Consider the following 22,317-nt stretch of genomic DNA (forward strand, 5'->3'; position numbering starts at 1 on the left):
TACAGGTGTCAAATCAGCTTCAGAAGTTACATCTCATGACACCATATCACCTAATTGGCTTGTGCATGCCATTCCTTTCAGGATTTGATGTTGGGGAGAGTGTGACCTCGATAATTTTACACAGCTGAGTGATATAGACATTTTTTTAGGTTTTTTATTCAAAAAAGGATATTTTTGACTTTAGGGGGCATTTCCTCTTAGCCCCCACTTGAACCCCTATGAACTTTTCTTTCTTTCAAGAAGGAAACTTTATAACATGAATATCTACTGCAAAATGATTAGATTTTTTCTTAAAGAAATAAACAAGCTATTAAAGTACATAGAATAAACATGTATTATTTTTTTATCATACTCATAGTGTTTTTTTTTTTGTGTGTTTTTTTCAGACCTTGAAAAATGAAAAAGAAAAACCTCGTGCACAAGATTCTCATGGAGAAATATACTGTCACAACGACTTCATGATATTTTCAGCCAGAACAATAGACCCAGAATACTTGGTATGTTATATCTAGGGTTTGAACAAGGTTTTATTTGCAATTAAAGCGTAAAGAATTAAGATATTAGACATACATTATTGAGGCAACATTTGAACATCCCCGACATAGATATAAGAAGATGTGGTATGAGTGCCAATGAGACAACTCTCCATCCAAGTCAAAATTTATAAAATTAACCAATATAGGTCAAAGTACGGTCATCAACACGGAGCCTTGGCTAACACCAAACAGCAAGCTATAAAGGGCCCGAAAAATTACAAGTGTAAAACCATTCAAACGGGAAAAACAACGGTCTAATCTATATAAAAAAACGAGAAACAAGAAACACTTATGGACCACATCAACAAACGACAACTACTGAACATCAGATTCCTGACTTAGGACAGGTGCAAACAATTGCAGCGGGTTTAAATGTTTTAATGCACATTAAGTCAGAATGTATAAATGTAAATTAAGAAATTTATTATTGCAGTTGTTGAATTATGGACAAAAATGCAACATAAGTTAATACAATTTCAGAAAATCCTGTGTATAAATAGTGTTACATTGTAGCAAAATAATCAATGATATAAAAAAAAAGAGTTTTTAATTTTTTGGAAACCTACTTGCGATTTTTGCAATAATAAAAACTTTGCAAATATTTTAGATTAACAGTAACTATTTTTATGCCCTCGCCGAAGCGGAGGGGGCATTATGTTTTACCCTTGTCCGTCTGTTTTTACGTATGTACGTCCCAAAATTGGTTTCCGTTCTCTAACTTAAGTTTGCCTCAACCAAATGTTATCAAACTTATACACAATGCTTATAACCACAAAACACAGATCAAGTGTGGCGTCACATTTAACCGTTCTAGAGTTATGCCCCTTTATAAATGGAAAAATTGCAAAATTTTTCATTTCCGTTCTCTGACTTAAGTTTGCCTCAACCAAATGTTATGAAACTTATACACAATGCTTATTACCACAATACACAGATCAAGTTTGAATTTTGGTGGCGTCACTTTTACTGTTCTAGAGTTATGCCCCTTTAGAAATGGAAAAATTGCTAAATTTTTCATTTTTTTTTCTAAAAATATCAATGATGTCATTGTTCAAATAATTTTGAGTTATCTTCATTTGTCCATGATTATAGTTGAATCAACTACAATCAATGCTTTATACAATGCAATGTTTAATTTTGCCTTCCACTGATAAAACACAGATCAAGTTGAATTTGGGTAGTGTCACTTTAACCATTATTGAGTTATGCCCCTTTATAAATCAAAAAATTGCAAAATTTTTAGTTTCCGTTCTATAACTTAAGTTTGCCCCAACCAAACATGAAACCTATACACAATACTTATTACAACAAAACTAAGATCAAGTACAAATTTGGGTAGCGTCACTTTTATTGTTTTGAGTTATGTCCCTTTATAATGTTGTATGCAAGCAGGGGCATCATCTGTGTCCATGGGGACACATTCTCCATTTGTTGATTAAAGTAATGCAGATATTATTGATCTAAAATCACATTTGTATTGTACATTGAATTTCTTTTATAATAGACAAAAGACTTCAGTTCAATAAATCATTTTGTATAATCAGGGTTTCCCCTAGATCAATTTTCTTTCTGGCCACCATTTCGCCAAAACAATTATGTTTTTCGGTCTGTGCATCCATTCTTTCATTTGTCCGTCTGTCCCGCTTCAGGTTAAAGTCTTTGGTCAAGGTAGTTTTTGATGAAGTTAAAGTCCAATCAACTTGAAACTTAATACACAAGTTCCCTATGATATGATCTTTCTAAATTGCCAAATTAGAGTTTAAACCCCAATTTCATGGTCCACTGAACATAGAAACTGATAGTGCAAGTGAGGCATCCATGTACTATGGTCACATTCTTGTTTTTTGCCTCTTTCAATTTTTTCCAACTTATTTTCCGTTATCTGGTTATGCAATTATACTCATTTTCAATTGGCAGTGTCACCATCTCATGTACTTCAGGGATCTAGTATAACAATGATATAAGTATCTCTATTTCACAATCAACATTTTAATAAGTGAACACTAAATTAGAATAATGGTTTTGATTTACATTTATGGATACTGTAAAATTATATTACAAAGGCAATAAAACTTTTTTTACTGCCCTTTTTTTGTGGATTTCTGACTGTTAATTATTAAATTTATATCCCAAACCATGACAGTTTTAGATTTGTTTTCGATTTATTTAACAGATACTTTCTGTCTAGTTGAAGGGCTCTGAATAAAATTAAAGATTTTTCATAATTTTGTTGGTTTTTTTTCTTCTTTAAAAAACAACTTTCTCTTCTGGCTCATCATTTTAAAAAGATCAAATGTAAAACTATGTTTCAAACAGGAGCCCTTACTTAAACAATTGTAAAGTACCCACTTCAAAACAATTAATTTTATAAAAGTTGTAAAAGCAACTCATTCAAGTGAAATGTGCAGCCATTTGACTACTCAAAAAGTTGGAAAGGCCTGAAATAAAACACAAAGTGTTAAAATTCTTTCACAATAAATTTTCAGCAAGAATGATTTTTTTCTCCATAATACTATTTTTACCCAAAATGTGATAAAGGCGATAGCCAGCGGAAACTCTGGTATAATTTCTTACATCCATTTTCATTTCAGGGATTTCAGTTTGATTTCTATGTTCAAACCCCTGACAAGGAACCAAAGCATGTTGGTTACAGTTACTTGTTGCCCATGGAAATGAAACACTCCAACGATACTAAAAACTTACCAATAACAGGTCTTAAGCATAAACCTATTGGCCAGATTAAAGGTACTATAATATACATATAAACCAACACACCACCAATGCCATGAATATGGAAAACCTTTCATTAATTTACTTTAGATTTTGAAGTTAGATCTTTGAATATTGTCTATATCAGTACTAACATAATTAAAGTCATTGATTTTACTTCAATAACTTTGTACACACATGATTAACTAAACACTTATAGCTATCCAGTTATTAACACTTGTGGTCCTTCATCATGAAGCTCGTCTCATGATATTGAACAAGGTCATATTTTTATACGACCGCAAAAAAACTTTTGTGGTCGTATATTGGTATGACGTTGGCGTCGTCGTCGTCCGGCGTCGTCGTCGGCGTCGTCCGGCGTCGTCCGAAGACACATTGGTTTTCGCACTCTAACTTTAGTTTAAGTGAATGGATCTTTATGAAATTTTACCACAAGGTTCAATACCACAAAAGGAAGGTTGGGATTGATTTTGGGGGTTATGGTAATAACAGTAAAGGAATTAGGGGCCAAAAAGGGGCCAAAAATAAGCATTTTTGTAACTTCCAGACATAACTTGTGTGTTAGTGTATGGATCTCTCTGACATTGTACCACAAGGTTCCATATCACTAAAGGAATGCTGGGATTGATTTTGGGGGTAATTGCCTCCAAATTTTAGGAATTAGGGGCCAAAAAAGGGGCAAAAAACAAGCATTTTTCTAGTTTCATGACAATAACTTGTGTGTAAGTGTATGGATCTTTCTGAAATTGTACTACAAGGTTCCATATCACAAAGGGAAATCTGGGTTTGAGTTTGGGGGTAATTGCCCTAAACGTTTAGGAATTTGGGGCCAAAAAGGGGCCAAAAAACACATTTTTTTCTAGTTTCCAGACAATAACTTGTGTTCAAGTGTATGGATCTCTCTGAAATTGTACTGCAAGGTACCATACCACAAAGGGAAGGCTGGGATTGAGTTTGGGGGTGATGAATCATAATGGGGGTTCAAAAAATTTGGGGGGGGGGGATTTATTTTTTTTTTCCTTTTTTTTCTTTTTTTCCTTTTTTGTTTCTTTTAAAATTTTCCATTTTAAGTTGGTTATTTCTGATTTATATTTAAAAGCAAATAATAATGATATGGTAGGAGATACACACCAAACAGGATGTGTAAATTATTATATAATAAGTATTGTGCAATAGCAAGAAATTTTCAATTGCACAGTATTGCACAATAGCAAGAAATCTTCAATTGCACAGTATTGCGCAATAGCAAGAAATCTTCAATTGCACAGTATTGCGCAATAGCAAGAAATATCCAATAGCACAATATTGCGCAATAGCAAGAAATTGTCAATTGTACAGTATTGCGCAATAGCAAGAAATATTTAATAGCACAGGATTGTGCAAAAGAAGATACTTCCTATAAATTGCTTATTTCTTGACCAATTTCAATGGGGTTTTATTCTTGATTTCATGGGGTTCTTTAATATGCTGAATCTAACCGTGTATTTAGTTTTTGGATTTTGGGCCCTGTTTTTAAATTGGTCCACATTGAGGTCCAAAGGGTCCAAAATTAAACTTTGTTTGATTTCATCAAAAATTGAATTATTGGGGTTCTTTGATATGCCGAATCTAACTGTGTATTTAGATTCTTAAATTTTGGTTCCGTTTTCAAATTGGTCTACATTAAGGTCCAAAGGGTCCAAAATTAAACTTAGTTTGATTTTAACAAAAATTGAATTCTTAGGGTTCTTTGATATGCTGAATCTAAACATGTATTTAGATTTTTGATTATGGGCCCAGTTTTCAAGTTGGTCCAAATCGGGGTCCAAAATTAAACTTTGTTTGATTTCAACAAAAATTGAATATATGGGGTTCTTTGATATGCTGAATCTAACCATGTATTTAGATTTTTGATTTTTGGGCCCCGTTATCAACTTTGTCCACATTGAGGTCAAAAGGGTCCAAAATTAAACTTTGTTTGATTTCATCAAAAATTGAATTCTTGGGGTTCTTTGATATGCTGAATCTAACCATGTATTTAGATTTTGGATATTGGACCATAATAGGTGAATGTCCAATTTAAAAATTTTAAGTTCTTAGACCACATTCAATCTGTGTTAGAAACCTATGCTGTGTCAAATATTTAATCACAATCCAAATCCAAAGCTGTATCAAGCTTGAATGTTGTGTCCATACTTGCCCCAACTGTTCAGGGTTCGACCTCTGCGGTCGTATCAAGCTGCGCCCTGCGGAGCATTTTATTCTCAGATGGCTTAAATTATCTTTACACTAAATATGGGTATTGGTTGACATTTTATTCTAGGATAATTTGGTTTATTTATTAGTTGAAATTTTTTAGACTTTTAATTAGATTTCAATTGTGAGGATTCTTGAGTCCTCTAGTTGTTTAGTCCCTACTACCGATTTGATGAGTCAAGTCCTTATAACTGTTTTTTACTATTAACCCTTCCACTTTCTCATGTACCTGTCCCAAGCCAGGATTGATTGATTGATTGATGGTTGCTTAACGTCCAGTGGCAAACCAATCCAGGAGGGTGTAGTCCAGTTGTTGGTCATTGGTTGCTATATGCCATAACTGTTTTTTGCTTAATGTATTTTTTAAAGGGTATGTTATCTCCAACGCTTTTCAGCTTACTATATATATATATACCTTATGGGTTTTACTCATTGTTGATACTGGTGTTTACATCCTTGTCTTGTGATCTATTTTGGACAATCTTACCACATGTTGTATTACAAAGTCCAATTTTATGGGCTAAATTTAGGCATTTCTGTCCTTATCTCCATTTAATACACCTAAGAAGATCTAAGAAATTTAACCACTATGAAATTAAATGTTTCTCTATTAATGTATATATACAGTATTGTGATACTTATGTTCTGACAGTAATTTTTATGACCACTGTGGATTAATTTTGTTTTTGGCTGATTTAGGAAAAAATGAAATATTTCGTTTATATGTATATTTCATTGTTTTAACTAATTTTACATACAAAAAATGTGTATTTTGTTGTTCGTTTAAAGTCATGTGATACTTTAATTTAAAAAAAAAAGTTGAATATGTTTTATATATGTGAATAAATAAATTTGGTGTATTTACTGTCTTCTGATTGGTTAAAAGTATTACCTTTATTTTCAATGTTGTCAATTTTTATGGCGACACACCCACTCTGCCGTTGTGTATTCATACGCCAACATGTGTGTACATGGTTATTGTTAATATAAATAATATAAAAAGCTCTTTGAGCCTTATTTTTGATAGAAATTTATTTATAATGAATGGCAATTATTTATTTTGAATTTATTGAACCATAAAATTAATTTTTGACTCTTCACATTTTACATAATCTGCTTCGCGAATTATTCAATGTGAAGAGTCAAAAATTAATTTTATGGTTCAATAATTTCAAAATAAATAATAGCCATTCATTAAATAGCTAAGTTTTACTCTAAAACACATGTACATAGACTTTCTCTTTGAAAGAAAATCCTTTATCTTATCCAAATCTTCAAAAATGTACAGCTGTTGACAAAATGATTGAGTTATTGTCTTCCATTACTCTAATTCACTGACAGCTTTTCATATGCAATGACTTTAACTGAAAGACCTCTTGTCAGAACTTCAGCAACTGCACAACATAGGTACAAGGGAAAATTCGGGATGAAAAGAAAAGATAAAAAAAATCATTTTATAAATTTTATAACAAATTTTAAATTAACAAACGCATGGACAATATAAAAAAGATAAACATAGCTCTATTATTTCACTTACTTTTCATGTGCTCTTTGATTCTGTGTTGACTATTTATCAAGGTCACAATTGGTAAACTTCAGCAGCAATACTCAAAGTTAATTAGCAGTCAAAATGTTTGCTCCTTGTTTCTGTGTTGATTGTTTATCAAGGTCACAATTGGTAAACTTCAGCAGCAATACCCAAAAATTAATCAGCAGTCTAAAGTTTAGATCAACAATCACTGCATGAAAATGTTTTGGGATTATATACATGATATATTCATTAATACATGTAAATGTAAAAAAACTTGCATAGAGGACTTAATTTAGTATATATTCATGTATTGGTTCAATAATTTCCTTAATATAGCTACAAGAAACCTGTTTCATGTGACCTTCAATAAGTGGTTCACCTATATCTATAAAAAAAAATCCATGAAAACTAGTACCATACAAAAAATAATGCATCCACATATATTTATATTTTGTATAATCTTTTTTGCATGTTTAATCATTTGTAGTGGATTACTTATTTATTAAACCACTGGTTGGTCTGCCTATGACAATGGAGGTATCTTACCAAAATTACTGGAAGTTTGAAAGAGCTGCGCTAGATATAGGACACAAGGGAATGGGCTCATCATATAAGCATAAAAAGTAATTTTATTACGATAAATTCTGACATGAATAAGATGTATTTATCAATTGGAAAATTGTGCTTGGATTAAGATCACACAATTGAACACTTAAATCTTGCACACCTCCAGGGATCTCCATGAATGAAAATTATCATGAAGGAACTTCTGCAAGACAAAACCGAGTGCATTGTGATCGAAATTATTTCATTCTTCCATCTCATAGGGAGGAAAAGTGAATAGACTGATACATTGTTTGTTTATTAATTTCATTATAGAATAATCTATATTTTCATTAATTATCATTTGTAACAATTCCAATATCAAGCCTGGCTCCTCTTAGTGATGGATGACCATAATTCAGCTGTCCTGTTATAGTGAGAGTCTTTTTCCTGTCAGCAGGTTCCTGAGATATTCTCACGCTATTTACTTTTTATGCCTCCGCCGTAGCGGAGGGGGCATTAAGTTTTACCCTTGTCCTTCTGTATGTCCCAAAATTGGTTTCCGTTCTCTGACTTTAGTTTGCCTTAACCAAATGTTATGAAACTTATACACAATGCTTATTACCACAAAACACAGATCAAGTTTGAATTTTGGTGGCATCACTTTACTATTGTAGAGTTATGCCCTTTACAAATGGAAAAATTGCTGAATTTTTCATTTCCTTTCTCTAACTTTAGTTTGCCTCAACCAAATATTATGAAACTTATACACAATGCTTATTACCAAAAAACAGGTCAAGTTTGAATTTTGGTGGCATCACTTTACTATTATAGAGTTATGCCCCTTTACAAATGGAAAAATTGCTGAATTTTTCGTTTCCTTTCTCTAACTTTAGTTTGCCTCAACCAAATGTTATGAAACTTATACACAATGCTTATTACCACAAAACAGGTCAAGTTTGAATTTTGGTTGCATCACTTTACTATTATAGAGTTATGCCCCTTTAAAAATGGAAAAATTGCTGATTTTTTCGTTTCCTTTCTCTAACTTTATTATGCCTCAACCAAATGTTATGAAACTTATTCACAGTGCTTATTTTATTACCAAAAAACACAGGTCAAGTTTGAATTTTGGTGGTGTCACTTTTACCGTTCTAGAGTTATGCCCCTTTACAAATGGAAAAATTCCTGAAATATTTGTTTCTGTTCTCTAACTTTAGTTTGCCTCAACCAAATGTTATGAAACTTATGCACAATGCTTATTACCACATAACTCAGATCAAGTACAAATTTGGGAAGCGTCACTTTGAGTTATATCCCTTTATAACGTTATATTCAAGCGGGGCATCATCTGTGTCCCATGGACACATTCAACATTTATTTGTTAGGATTTAAAAAATGTGAATCATTTTTCATGTTTTTCTCACTGTCAAACTCCAATCAGAAGTCACAAACGGGTATTGACGTTTTACAACATCAACAACAAGAAGTTTTGTACCTGATTTTGTAAAATGTTGAATAATATTTGTGGAGGGCAGAAGTTTAACACTGAAATGGTTTTAATGACCTAAAATTACCTGTGGACTGTTACCTTGTTAAGTAGCACATTAAAAATCAGGCATGATGTTCAGTCTAGTAAAAAGTGGGTATTATATTTATATTTTAAAACATGTTCTTATCCTAAATATAGTTGATAGATTGTCCCTTTAAATTAAACATCCCTTCATTAATTTGAATACCAAAATTTTACTTTTTATGAGACTATATTGAAAATCTTAAATTACCTGTTTGCTATTACAGATCAGATGCCATCAGAGAAAATACTATAACATCCTTACAATCAGCAGGCAGTCATGTAAGTTTACTATGTTAGTATATTCTAGACCTGCATGTACATTTTCTGTAGTTCGATATTTGCAAGGAAATTTCCCTATAATAATTACAACTTTTTATACAACCGCAAAATTTTTTGCGGTCGTATATAAGTATCACGTCGGCAGCGTCAGCGTCATCCAAGACATTTGGTTTCTGGACAATAACTTTAGTTTAAGTGTATGGATCTCTATGAATTTTAACCAAAAGGTTCAATACCACAAAAGTAAGGTTGGGATTGTTCATGGGGGTGATGGTTTCAACCGTTTAGGAGGGGGGCCAATTTTTTTTCCTCAAAATTGGGGCTAATTCTTTGTATATAGTCTGAAAACAGATTTACTAAGTATTGCGCAACAGCACAGTGTATTGCACAATAGTAAGAAATCTTCAATTGAATATAAATTCAAATCATACAACCAATTTCAAGTTCTTTGACTACATTTATACTGTGTCAGAAACCTATAATGTGTCAAATATTAAATTACAATCCAAATTCAGACCTGTATCAAGCTTGAATATTGTGTCCATTTTTGTCCCAATGGTTCAGGGCTGGACTTCTGCGGTCGTATCCAGCTGCACTCGGCGAAGCAGTTTATTTAAACTAAAAAATGTCTGCAGCTCCACTGCCGATGTTAATAATCCATAAGTCTTCAAGGTCTCAGTTCTATTAAAAGAAGAAAAAAAAAAGATTGAAAATGAACTTAATTTTAGTTGTATAAGATATAAAGTCTTTACATTCTTTTTTGGAGAAAAGGTTTCCTGTCTTAGTCATCACAAAAAACCTGTTACCCACATCTTTACTAAAAAATGAATGAATTATTTGCAAATTCAAATTGCAACAAAAATCTATTTTTACTAGCCTAACACACTTATTTTTTGTTTGTTTGTTTGCTTCAACATTTTTTTATATATTTTCTTAATTGGAAATTTTATGTTGGCGTAAAAAATGATTTTTCCTTTTATTTGGCAAAAACCCTTACTACTAACCCACATTGATTTTAGTGATAAAGACTTCACAAAATGGTTTGGGTCAGAGTCATGATAACAGCTAACCTTAAACGCATGTAGATTTATGTTTTGATTTATATTATAGGGTGCTGACTTTGTTGAGTTTGACGTTATGTTAAGTAAAGACCTGATACCAGTTATTTATCATGACTTCCATGTTCTTATTACATATAGAAAGGTAGGATATTTATTATATACACAGTGCTAAAAGGAATGCATCATCTACTGTGAACTCATTTATTTTCTTGAGGGGCCTGATGGGTTATTTTCGTTCTTCGTGATCGGCGCATTTTCGCTATCGTGATCTGTTTTTCTACAGATTTTTTTTTTTTAATTTTTTCGTGATCCAGATCATGGAAATTTATTTTCTGTGAATCGTGATTGACAAAAAAATCAACTCGTGATGAGACCCCCATCAGGCCCCTCTTTCTTGGGTATCAATTTTCGTGGATTGATGAAAACTTGTATTTTCATGGACATTTAATTTCGTGGTTTTGCCCAAGTCTGCATACAACCTGATGAAAAATTTGTAATCCGCTAAATATTTAAATTCATGGCTTACCTGAACCCACGAAATCCACGAAAATTGGTATCCAAACGAATAATAATTAATCCACAGTATATGTATTTTGTAATTGAAAAGCAAACCAGCAGATCTTGATTTTTGTTCCTGTTGTATTTGTGAAATTCTTCTTCAGACAAAGATTAATAGAATCGATATGCTTTTACCAACTCATAAGATTTTCCCCCTTTAAACATATTTTGCAGTTATCATAGTGTCAAGGATTTGCTGCTATTAACTATGTAACTAATGTCAATAATGTTACCTATTGTTTACGTAACGCCTTTGTACACCTAACATTGCCTTGTGTGCAACTAGTCATTACATCAAAACAATTTGTATGAAACACACGTCTTATCAATCAAAGTGAAGTACTAGCTACAACCTTCACAATACACACAGCACCACTTAATTCTATGCTAAGGGTCATTTTGATCTAGCTGCAAGGTGTGACCTGCAAAGGTCACCACTGAACAATTGAGGTTAGGAAATTCCTGCCAATCTTAAAATCCATGATATAAAGACTTAAAAGACAGTAATAATAAAGGACCACTGTATAAATCAAATCAAATCTAATTTTATCAATATCAACTTTTTGAGCCATCAAGTGGCATTATAGAAGAAACACAAATGATATATATTTAATGCCAGATGAACTTTTGCCTTATGCAAGAAACAAAGCCTCAACTTGTACTTATGAACCTATTGATTTATTTTGTTTTTATTGATTTTTTTTTCAGAAAAAGAGAGATGAACTGGAAAACTTTAAGATATCTGTAAAAGATTTGTCTTTAGCTGACCTACATTCAATGCAGGTTCGTATTTTCACTTTACAGAAAAATCAAGAACTCTTCTATTCTTGGTCTCAAAATCCACTTTTTATCCCAGACTGAAGTCAAAATCTCTAAAGCATAACATGTTGCTTTAATAGACTTCTTTGGAATAGAAGCTAGCACATCCTACATGGAAATATTTGGTTATGATAAAGTACATGTATTTATTTATAAATTGAATTTTCTAAAGAAAAAAATTATATTTTTGACAAAACACATAGAGTTATTAATAGTCATATAGATATTTTTGATTACTTTAATTAAAAGGAAACCATTATTAGCAGAAAATTAGTTTCAAATAAGGACAGAAAAATATTAAATCTTGTTGGGTGTAAGTTTCCAAGCTTAAGGTTATAATTGTATATGGCAACAGTGGGCCAGTCAATCAGAATGACGGAAATGCTGGAAGAGGATGCCACAAGGTACAATAAACTAAGTCATGTAAGTTGTCAAATGATCCTTTATTTTGTAAAAGTGATCTGATTCCAATTTTATTTTCTGAAATTTTACAGTTGTAGCTATTATAGTCTCTTGTGTGTTATCTTCAGTCATTTCCATTATTTTTCCTGTCAAGAGTTTCTTGTCAATTTGAAAAACATTATTTTTCAGTTATAATGAGTGATAGAATAACTATATTTGGCATGCAGAATAATTGCAAGGTTAACATGTCCGTCAGACAAAGTTCACTTGACCTGGGCCTCATTTCATGTATAAGTGATCAACATAAGGTTTTTGTGGCAAGGTCTGTTTCTCAGATACTATAAGCAATAAATCAACTATATTTGGTGTAAGGTGCACACATGTACATCAGGCAAGGTTCAATGATATTGACCTCATTTTAGTGATAAGGTCCCTTTCTCAAATACTTGAAGCAATAGGCAATAGATCAACTGTATTTGATGTATGGGATGATGGTAAGGTGTAGATGTCTGTCAGGCAGGGTTCACCTGACCTTGACCTTGTTTTCATGAGGATTCATTGATAGTGTTAAGTTTATGTGATACCTGTAGTAAGATCTTAAAGACTTTCAACATAAAATTCAGTCATGATAAGTAAAGCTGGTGAGACATTTCAGCATGTGCCCTCCTATTTATCCATAAGCAATGATTCAGTTTTAAAAGGGAAGAAAATCTTAATTTTGACAAAAAGACTAAGTGTAGCAGTTGTTGTTCATTTAAAAGAATATATCATTTGTTCATTTTTACTTAAATAAATAATACTAATTTGACAGTATCCAATAGAACTATTTGAAAAAATGACAGCAGTGCGTTTTGACAATATGCCATGTTCATAACAAATTGCTGTTCATTGGATTACAGATTGAAGGTATATGTTGACCGAACAAGTAAATTTGGTACAATGTCTTGTGAAGGATTTTGTCACTTTGTATTAAAGTGAAATTCACGACTTGGACAGCTAATTTGGCAAGGTCTTTGATATACAATATAAATTACTTGTGTAATGTTATATGCATAAATAATAGTTAATTGGGTTAATCTCACGATTTAATGCAATGATCAAAATCCTTCCAATTTTATCTAAGATGAGTGAAAAAAGGGGGGATTTTTATGTGAAGATGCTATTCCCAGTTCTCTTTTTTAGTTGTCGTCAGCAGAACATAAGAGGGAAGACCATGACTCTGGTGAGTGGTGCACATTTGTCGACAGGCTGATTTGGATGTTGACACATATTACATTTGAAATGTCTGTGTATAGAAACCGAGATCACACATTCCTCTTTCATCCTCGAACTCTGTTCATGAAAGCCAGTTTGACCATGGCCACATCTCTTGTTTGCTTAAATGTATATTTGTAAATAAGTTCGCACAAAAACAATCATGTTTATATATTCAAGGTTAATATAAATTCAACCATCTTTAGATTTATGTTTAGAAATACTGTGGATTCATTTATTTTCGTGGGTATCAATTTTTCGTGCAATTCATTGAACATTTAAATTTGTAGTTCACCTGTACCCACGAATCCCACGAAAATTGGTATCCAACGAATAGTAATGAATCCACAGTATAACAAAATTAATTGTTTCTGTATTTAAAAAAAAAAGCCTCTGAATATTGAATCTTTTAAATCTATTTTTTTTATATCATGTATATATGTTATTATCTTCTTTTTTCTTTAGTTTTTTTTTTTTTTTTTTTTTATTTTCTTAAGAGAAGGAAAGCTAAACAGGGACATTAGTAAATACTGAAGCAATATATATTTTGTTCATATCTTGTGGTTTTGTCACAAGATATAAAAGAGCTGACTGGGCATATGATAGTGTAGCCTGACTGCCTATATGTTTTAATGTCTTTAGTAAAGCCAGTTTGGGCATAGCTTATCTTTAATGTTATCTGATTAGACACAGCTTACCTGGGTCAAGGTTTTAATAGCTTTCATAATACCAGGGTCAAGTGTATTTTCCAGTGTAAAGAGTCCACATTGTAAGCACTGTTACCTGCTAGAATATCCCAGGTAGACCAGAAAATTGGTCAGGTATACATGCTTCATGTTTTACAGATCAGGATTTTCTTATAGTAAGATGTTCGCATGTTATTTTTCTTGGTTGGATTGACTCTTTAGACAAGAAATTATTAGAATTGACTGTAATGGGCATTCTTTTGATGGAGCCTACCTTAATCAAGCTTATTCTAGTCTTAAGATTGCAACATTCAACCACCTGTTTTCAATTAACCATATATTTTCTGATTAAATGTGTTGCCTGACAGTGTCCAGGTGGGACAACCCATAGTGTAAGTGTGTTGCCTGACAGTGTCCAGGTGGGAAGATACATAAGGATAAAGTGTTGCCTAACTGTGTCCAGATGGGACGACACATAGAGAAAATGTGTCACATGACAGTGTGCAGGTTGGACGACACATAGGGTTCACTTCTGTCGTCTGGCTTTGCCCATGTCATGCTCTGTTGATCCACAGCTCTATGAAAACAGCTCGACAAATTCAACCAAACTTTCACAGATGCTTTATCATGCAGGATATTAAATTATGCACCTGCGATTTCAAATTTTAATCTGTTTGATTATGGAGGTTCCTTGTACCAAAACATAGACTCTTCATTTCTGCTTATATTATTTGGAGACAATGACAACACTCATCCTCCTTTGGAGACTCAACTGTGTTTTCTTGAGAGATTCTTGCTGGTTTTACTGTGGATTCATTAATATTCGTTTGATACCAATTTTCGTGGATTTGGTGGGTACAGGGGAACCACGAATTTAAATGTTCAACGAATTACAAATTTCCTAAAGGAAATATGCAGACTTTGCCGAAACCACAAAATTAAATATCCACGAAAATGCAAGTTTTCTTCAGTCCACGAAAATTGGTACCCACGAAAATAAATGAATCCACAGTAAAACATTTTCTGTAGTGAAATTGTCTTGCTAATAACTGGTTGCTTTAGCTTAATTTCAAGCTTATTGATATATCTCTTTAGGGATTTGGTTTCAGGTTTTAAATGATGACCCCATCCAGGTGTTATTAATTTTCATATAGTGTCACCTTATAAATCTTTTTCATGCTGGCCAAAAAATTATCTTGGTCAACACTTTCCAAGTGATAATTTCCAATTGTTTTTTTTTTTGCCCTTTTATTTGCATATGTGTACACCTTATAAATCTGTTCATGCTTGCAATCAATTTATCTTTGTCAATCCTTACTCCTGGACAATCCTTTCCAAGTCTTATCATGCATGCAAACTTGTCAAATCCCTAGATGCATGATACAATCAACCACTTTGCTAACACTGTTTAAATCCCATCAACTTTTGTCACTCTTAATCTCAACAATTACCTTTGGCCAAAAACACTTGAAATTAAGGTATAGGAGGATTATCACATCTGTTCACAAAAATATTTGGTCATCAAATGTTATCATTTTTTTTTTAATATATGTATGAAAAGTCAGTTATTTTTTTGAGAATGAAGATGCATTTTTATATCACCTGCGACTTTTTTCGTCCCAGTATGTGACACATAGGGATTGCAATTTGGTGGTGACGGTGTAAACTATTTTTTTAACTCTTTATATTTCAGAAGGTAGAAGACCTGAATGCTTCATACCTTGTATGCAGATACCTTATGTTACAAAGTTTTCGTCTGTCATATGCCCATGGTCTTTGACCTCATTTTCATGGTTCAGTGACTGCTTGAAATACTCACTTAATATGAGTAATACAATAACTGTATTTGATGTATGGGTTCCTTGCAACGTCTACATGTACCTCAGGTAGGATTCACCTGACCTCGACCTCATTTCATGGATCAGTGATCAAGGTTAAAGTTATGTGGTAAAGTCCATTTCTCAGATACTATAAGAAGTAGGTCAACTATATGTGGTGTATGGAATGATTGTTAGGGGTACATGTCAGTCTGACAGGTATCATCTGACCTTGACCTCATTTTCATTGTTCATTGGTCAATGTTAAGTTTCTATGTTTTAGTCTGTTTTTCAAATACTTATAGCAATAGGTCAGCTATATTTTGTGTATGGAATAATTGTAAAGTGTACATGTCTGTTTTGCAGGTATCACCTGACCTTGACCTCATTTTCATGGTTCATTGGTCAATGTTAAGTTTTTGTGCTTTGGTCTGTTTTTCAATTACCATAAGCAATAGGTCAACTATATGTGGTGTATGGAATAACTGTAAGGTGTATAGGTCTGTCTGACAGGATTTATCTGACCTTGTCCTCAATGTCATGGTTCTTTAAAAATGTTAAGTTTATGTGATACTTTATGTGTGTAAACCATTATTAAGATTTTCAGCATAAATCAATGGTCAGTGAAGTAGGCGAGACATTTCAGCTCGAGCTTTCTTGTATGAAGTAAAAAGGCATCAGTAGCCAAAATATTGATGGAAAATAAATACTATTGAAAAATTGGATTTAATTGTTCTTACAACGATATACTTTGGATTCATTATTGTTCATTGGGTACTGATTTTAGTGGATTTTGTGGTTAAAGGTAAACCAAATATATAAATGTTCAAGGAAGTATCAATTTTCTATAGGTTATATGCAGACTTTTAACAAAACCCATAATATCAAATATCCATAAATACACGATTTTTCCTCAATCCATTAAAATTGATATACACAAAAATAAATGCATCAACAGCATTGAATGAAAGAACAATTAATTTATCCCTTAAAAGTTAAATAAAATAAGTCTGCAAATTGTAACATTATTTTGGGTTGGAAAAAAAGAAGGAATTAATTAATTGGACATGTAATACTTATCCTCAATGCTCCTTGAATTGTTTTCTGTAGGTTTTTTTTTATCATTAAAGACTTCATATATGTTATTAATTTTAATCAAAACCTATTTTGTTTGTTTGTTTTTTTGCATGGGTTTTAATATTCATTTGCTTTGGTTTAGGGAGAGTAAATTAACTGCTCTCTCATCCTTTTCAGAACCGGAACATTCCTAATAATTAATTGTTGCATCCAGAACGAAAATCTATAATAGGCCCGAGAAGTTCCCCAGAATTTAAACTGAGAAATTCAATGTTACATTTATAACTAACACCAAGTACCTAAGATCACAAAATATTATTCTGAATATGAGGTTCAGTTTTATATGATGACAACTATAATGAGGATATTTTGTTGCAACCAAAACTTATCTTACATTTAGAATCATTGCTTTGTAACTTAAGTCATATTAGTACAAAATACTTATGGTAATTTCTTGTCTCATTGCAGATCCTAAATATGAAGACCAACTTGATCCATTTGATTTACAGCCGTTCCCTACATTGGAACGGTGTTTCGATGCTGTAGACGAGCATGTAGGATTCAATGTTGAAGTAAAATACCCAATGGAACAGCTGGTAAGATATCTTAAACAAAAGTCATGTGACAGTAATATAAGCCATGTGATAAAAGTATCCAATGGTACATAACAGCTTTTATAGGGTAATTGATAGGTCAAGCAGTATAAGATAGCATGTCAAAAATATCAAGTGGAATAGATGGAAGGTCAGTCAGGTGAATGGAGAATTTCCTAAATACTTCTAAGAAGTTGTCAGGTATCATTAATGTATTGGTGTTCTTTTAATGTTCTCTATATAGATATAAGAAGATGTGGTATGAGTGCCAATGAGACAACTCTCCATCCAAGTCACAATTTGTAAAAGTAAACCATTATAGGTTAAAGTACAGTCTTCGACACGGAGCCTTGGCTCACACCGAACAGCAAGCTATAAAGGGCCCCAAAAATGACTTGTGTAAAACCATTCAAACAGGAAAACCAACAGTCTAATCTATATAAAAAACGAGAAACACTTATGAACCACATCAACAAACAACAACTACTGATCATCAGGTTCCTCTGTGCATGTTAAAGAACACTGAAACAACTCTATGTCTTGGGGTCGTAGTTGGCTGTTGCAATGCAAAATTTCTGCCCCTATCCAACATACATTGTTTTCCAGTGACAGTTGGAATTTCCTGCTTTTCATCCCTGCTGTCTCAATTTGTAGAACCTATCTGTCATGTCTATTGTATTAATTGTTATAACTTTTAATAGGTCTGAATGTGCAAGAAATAATTGCAATTGGATGTTAAGCAATCAATCGATCAAGAAATATGTTGTATTTTAAGGTTTAATATTTTTATTTTTTAGGATGGAACTTTTGAGGAGATCAACTTCTTTGACAGAAACAAATATGTGGACACAATCTTGAGATGTGTGTTTCAAAATGCTAAGTCTCGAAGGATTGTTTTCTCAAGTTTTGATCCAGACACATGTGTTTTGTAAGTATTTCAGACTAGAGACAAGATTTATAGTCACTACAGACAGGAGGGCTCTTCCATTAAAACACACGGGACCCAGTGAAGGCACTTTGAAATCTCAACTAAGGATGGGTGTACAATGTATAGTGAAAATATCAGTGAAATTCTAAGATTGCCTCTTTTGGTGATTAACAAAATTTCAACTAGGTGCCATGTATGTTTTAATGATTAGTCCTAAGGAGAATAGAAATGTATGAACGTGTTTATTTAAATAACTTGTTTTCAATCATATTTATTTAAGGAATGAGTGTAATAGTTTTTCTGTCTATGAAGAAATAACATCAAAAATGTGGTGCACACTGAATAACAAGCGTATTCAAAAATCAGGTTTTATACCTCCACTATAGAATTCACCTTGTCTGTCTGTCCAAATGTTTAACACTTTTCAGATCTGTCAAGACATCATTCCCCTGATAATTGATAATTTTTCAATATGTTAATTGAACTTCAAATTTTCTGACAAACATTTCTTTGGTGCTACTGAATAAATTGAATTCATATTTAAGCAGCAGCTTGGCAGTGATTAGTTATAAAGTGTGGGAGATTTTCAAATCTGTCAGACACCTGCTTTCTGTTCTCCATACTTTGAATTATGATTTGGGGTATGCTTAGTACAAGAATGTGTGCAGTCTTCAATCTCTAATTCAAAGTTTTAATTTTCAGGAATGTGGATTAAACATGATTGATAATGTTTCAAGAAAAAGAAGATGGTAAAATTTTCATTGATTCATTTTATTATTATTTTGTGTTTAGGTTGAGATTAAAACAGAATAAATATCCAGTTTTATTTTTGACATCAGGAGAATCTTTACTCCCAAATGATTACTCCGATCCTAGGGCCAGCAAAGCTTCAATGAGCATCAACTTTGTAAACTTTGCAGATTTATTGGTGAGTTATGTGTCAAGTATTAGTAATGGTGAGTTATGTGTCAAGTATTAGTAATGGTGGGTTAAGTGTCAATTTTTAGTAATGGTGAGTTATGTGTCAAGTATTACATGTATTAGTAATGATGAGTTATGTGTCAAGTATTAGTAATGGTGAGTTATGTGTCCTGTATTAGTAATGGTGAGTTATGTGTCCAGTATTAATAATACTATAGCTTCATACATGTTTTTGTAGAATGGAATAATCTATTTTGTATTGCCAACAAAATGGTTGGTTCTGTAAAAAGATGACTTTTAGTTTATGTTCTTCCATCCATCTGGTCTTATTAGCGCTCTCACGTGTACAATCCTTGTCAGATTTTTATGAAACTTATATCATAGGTTTATATAAGCAATGTCTTGGACAAGATCGAAAATCAGTGCCGATCAATTATTTTTAAAAGAGTTATGCCCCTTGGAAACATTAATTATATGGAAAATTGCCTTATGAGCGCTCTAATTATGCTAATGTGTATAATTCTTGCCAGATTATTATGAAATTTATATTAATAGGTTTATATCATCAATGTCTTTGACGAGTTCAAAAATCAGTGCTGATCAATTATTTTTAAAAGAGTTATGCTCCTTGGAAATATTGATCATATTGGAAAACTGCATTGTCAGAATTGCCAGAATTTTATGAAACCTTTATCATAGGCAGTGTTCTCCCTAGGCCCTTAAAGGACCGCAGGCCCGCGATGTATAATTTTTTACCGTGGTGGTATCGTTCTTACCGCGATGTATAATTTTTCTCCGTGGTGCTAAAATTTTCAGTAAAAAAATCGTAAATCGGTAAAGTTTTAAACACCTTGTTAAATCTTTTCCATGCGGAATAAAATTCCAGGTGAAATTTGACCAGTTCAAACCAGTTTAACACGGATTGTTTACACCACATGATCGATTTACCTTTATGAGGTTAACCTTTGTTGATTGGATTTAATCGATGTAATTAACACTTTTTACATGATTCTTTTGTGTTTTAATTTAGAGATCATAACTTTATGATCAAAGATAACTATTTTAAGGCTTCACTCACCACCTGACAAGTCGGCAAATACTTTGTACACAAACCGTGTTGACCCGATAGTTGTACAAACGACGGTACATATTTTGTACATTATAAAGTTAGCTCAATACTTATATTATAGTTTTATATGTCTCTGATTAAACCATGGCCAAAATTATCTTTAATTATGACATAATTATTGCATGATATTCCGGTTTCAAACTGTCAACAAGTAATTCAAAGGGGAAGGATCACATGACCCAGTTAGTTCACGTAGAATATTCAAGATTATTTACAATTAACTACAATCTATTCTATTTTATAAATAAAATGCATGACTGTACCTTCAAACTGGATATCTATATCCATATGATCATTAATGAATAACAGAAGTGATCTTGCAATTTTAATCCATAAGCACATGTTAAATCTATTTATATCTATTTCCTGTCATTTAGGTGGGAAAATAAGGAGACTTTGTTATAAAATATAAAGTTCACATTGAAATCCCAAAATAAATCATGTAGTTAAGGTGTGATTGAGCCCCTGTATATAGCAAGTCCCAAGTTACACCGGTTGGTGGTGCGCCTGACAGAGGCGGAATTTACAGAATAGCCAAACTAGCCAAACTGTTGACATTGAATATGGTTACTTATAGATCTATAGACCTAAGATAAATTTATAGATTTAGGAATTCTTTTTAAATGGATCATGACAAATAAAGATTTAGATTTCAGTGCAGTATTAAGTCTGTATCTATGTCTGATTATCACCAAAGACAAGAAAGGTTAATATTTACATGTACATGAAATCTATGGCAAAATGTTTTAAAATTTATGAAAAATTTCTTTTTATTAAAATTTAAGATAGAAACTGGTTCAAATTATAACACAATTTTGTTCTTGTTAATTTTATATCTCCTTATGATAGGAATCCTTTCACATACAACAACTTTCTTACTAGAAACTAGAAAGTTTTTTAAATTGAACATTTTTGTTCTCTTTTGAATCTGGGAACAGTATATCTAACAATATATATGTTCCTGTTTGGATGATATTTTATTTTTATTGATCATGGATTTTATAAAAGATTTAATTACTTTAAATTTAGATGAATCTGGGAACAGTATATCTAACAATATATATGTTCCTGGATGAATATTATGTAATGAATCATGTTTTATTTATTTTTAAAAAATATTAAAAGTATACAAACTGTTTATTGATCTTTTTAACCAATAATATTCTGACATAACACAGTACCACAGTATTAAAACAAAACAAGAGACATAAAAACTGCAGTAACTAGAAATATAGCGACGCCACGTGACACAACTGATTGTATGAATCATTTCACCAAGCTGTTCACACGCGTTACCCTGGTGCTATCCAAAAATCCTGGGGAGAACACTGATAGGTTTATATCAGCAATGTCTTTGACACTTTCGAAAATAAGTGCTGATCAAATATTTTAACAAGTTATGCCTCATGAAAATATTAATTATAATGGAAATCACATTGCATTTGCTCTGAAGTCTTCATTTTTTGTCGAGCCTGCGACTTTTGTCGCAGAAAGCTTGACATAGGGATAGTGAGGCGGCGGCGGTGTAAGCTAACTTCTTAAAAGCTTTATATTTTAGAAGGTGGAAGGACTGGATGCTTCATGTTACGAAGTTTCCGTCAGTCACATGTCCAATGTCCTTGACCTGATTTTCATGGTTCAG

The 22,317-nt window shown here is 32.3% G+C and overlaps 1 protein-coding gene across 2 annotated transcripts in view; it reads left to right on the plus strand.

Annotated features, from left to right (window-relative positions):
* LOC127729903 (glycerophosphocholine phosphodiesterase GPCPD1-like) overlaps positions 1 to 22,317 on the plus strand; it is a 45,171-nt gene that overhangs the window by 12,439 nt on the left and 10,415 nt on the right. For both annotated transcript variants that reach the window (XM_052237836.1, XM_052237837.1), the window contains exons 7-16: positions 387 to 497; positions 3,128 to 3,281; positions 7,520 to 7,655; positions 9,376 to 9,430; positions 10,541 to 10,633; positions 11,758 to 11,832; positions 13,453 to 13,492; positions 17,573 to 17,700; positions 18,495 to 18,625; positions 19,418 to 19,553. In XM_052237836.1, coding sequence (XP_052093796.1) covers positions 387 to 497; positions 3,128 to 3,281; positions 7,520 to 7,655; positions 9,376 to 9,430; positions 10,541 to 10,633; positions 11,758 to 11,832; positions 13,453 to 13,492; positions 17,573 to 17,700; positions 18,495 to 18,625; positions 19,418 to 19,553 — 1,059 coding nt within the window. The remainder of the gene's footprint in view (positions 1 to 386; positions 498 to 3,127; positions 3,282 to 7,519; positions 7,656 to 9,375; positions 9,431 to 10,540; positions 10,634 to 11,757; positions 11,833 to 13,452; positions 13,493 to 17,572; positions 17,701 to 18,494; positions 18,626 to 19,417; positions 19,554 to 22,317) is intronic.

This window comes from Mytilus californianus, unplaced genomic scaffold (assembly GCF_021869535.1).
Source record: "Mytilus californianus isolate M0D057914Y unplaced genomic scaffold, xbMytCali1.0.p SCAF_2, whole genome shotgun sequence".
Classification (NCBI taxonomy): domain Eukaryota; kingdom Metazoa; phylum Mollusca; class Bivalvia; order Mytilida; family Mytilidae; genus Mytilus; species Mytilus californianus.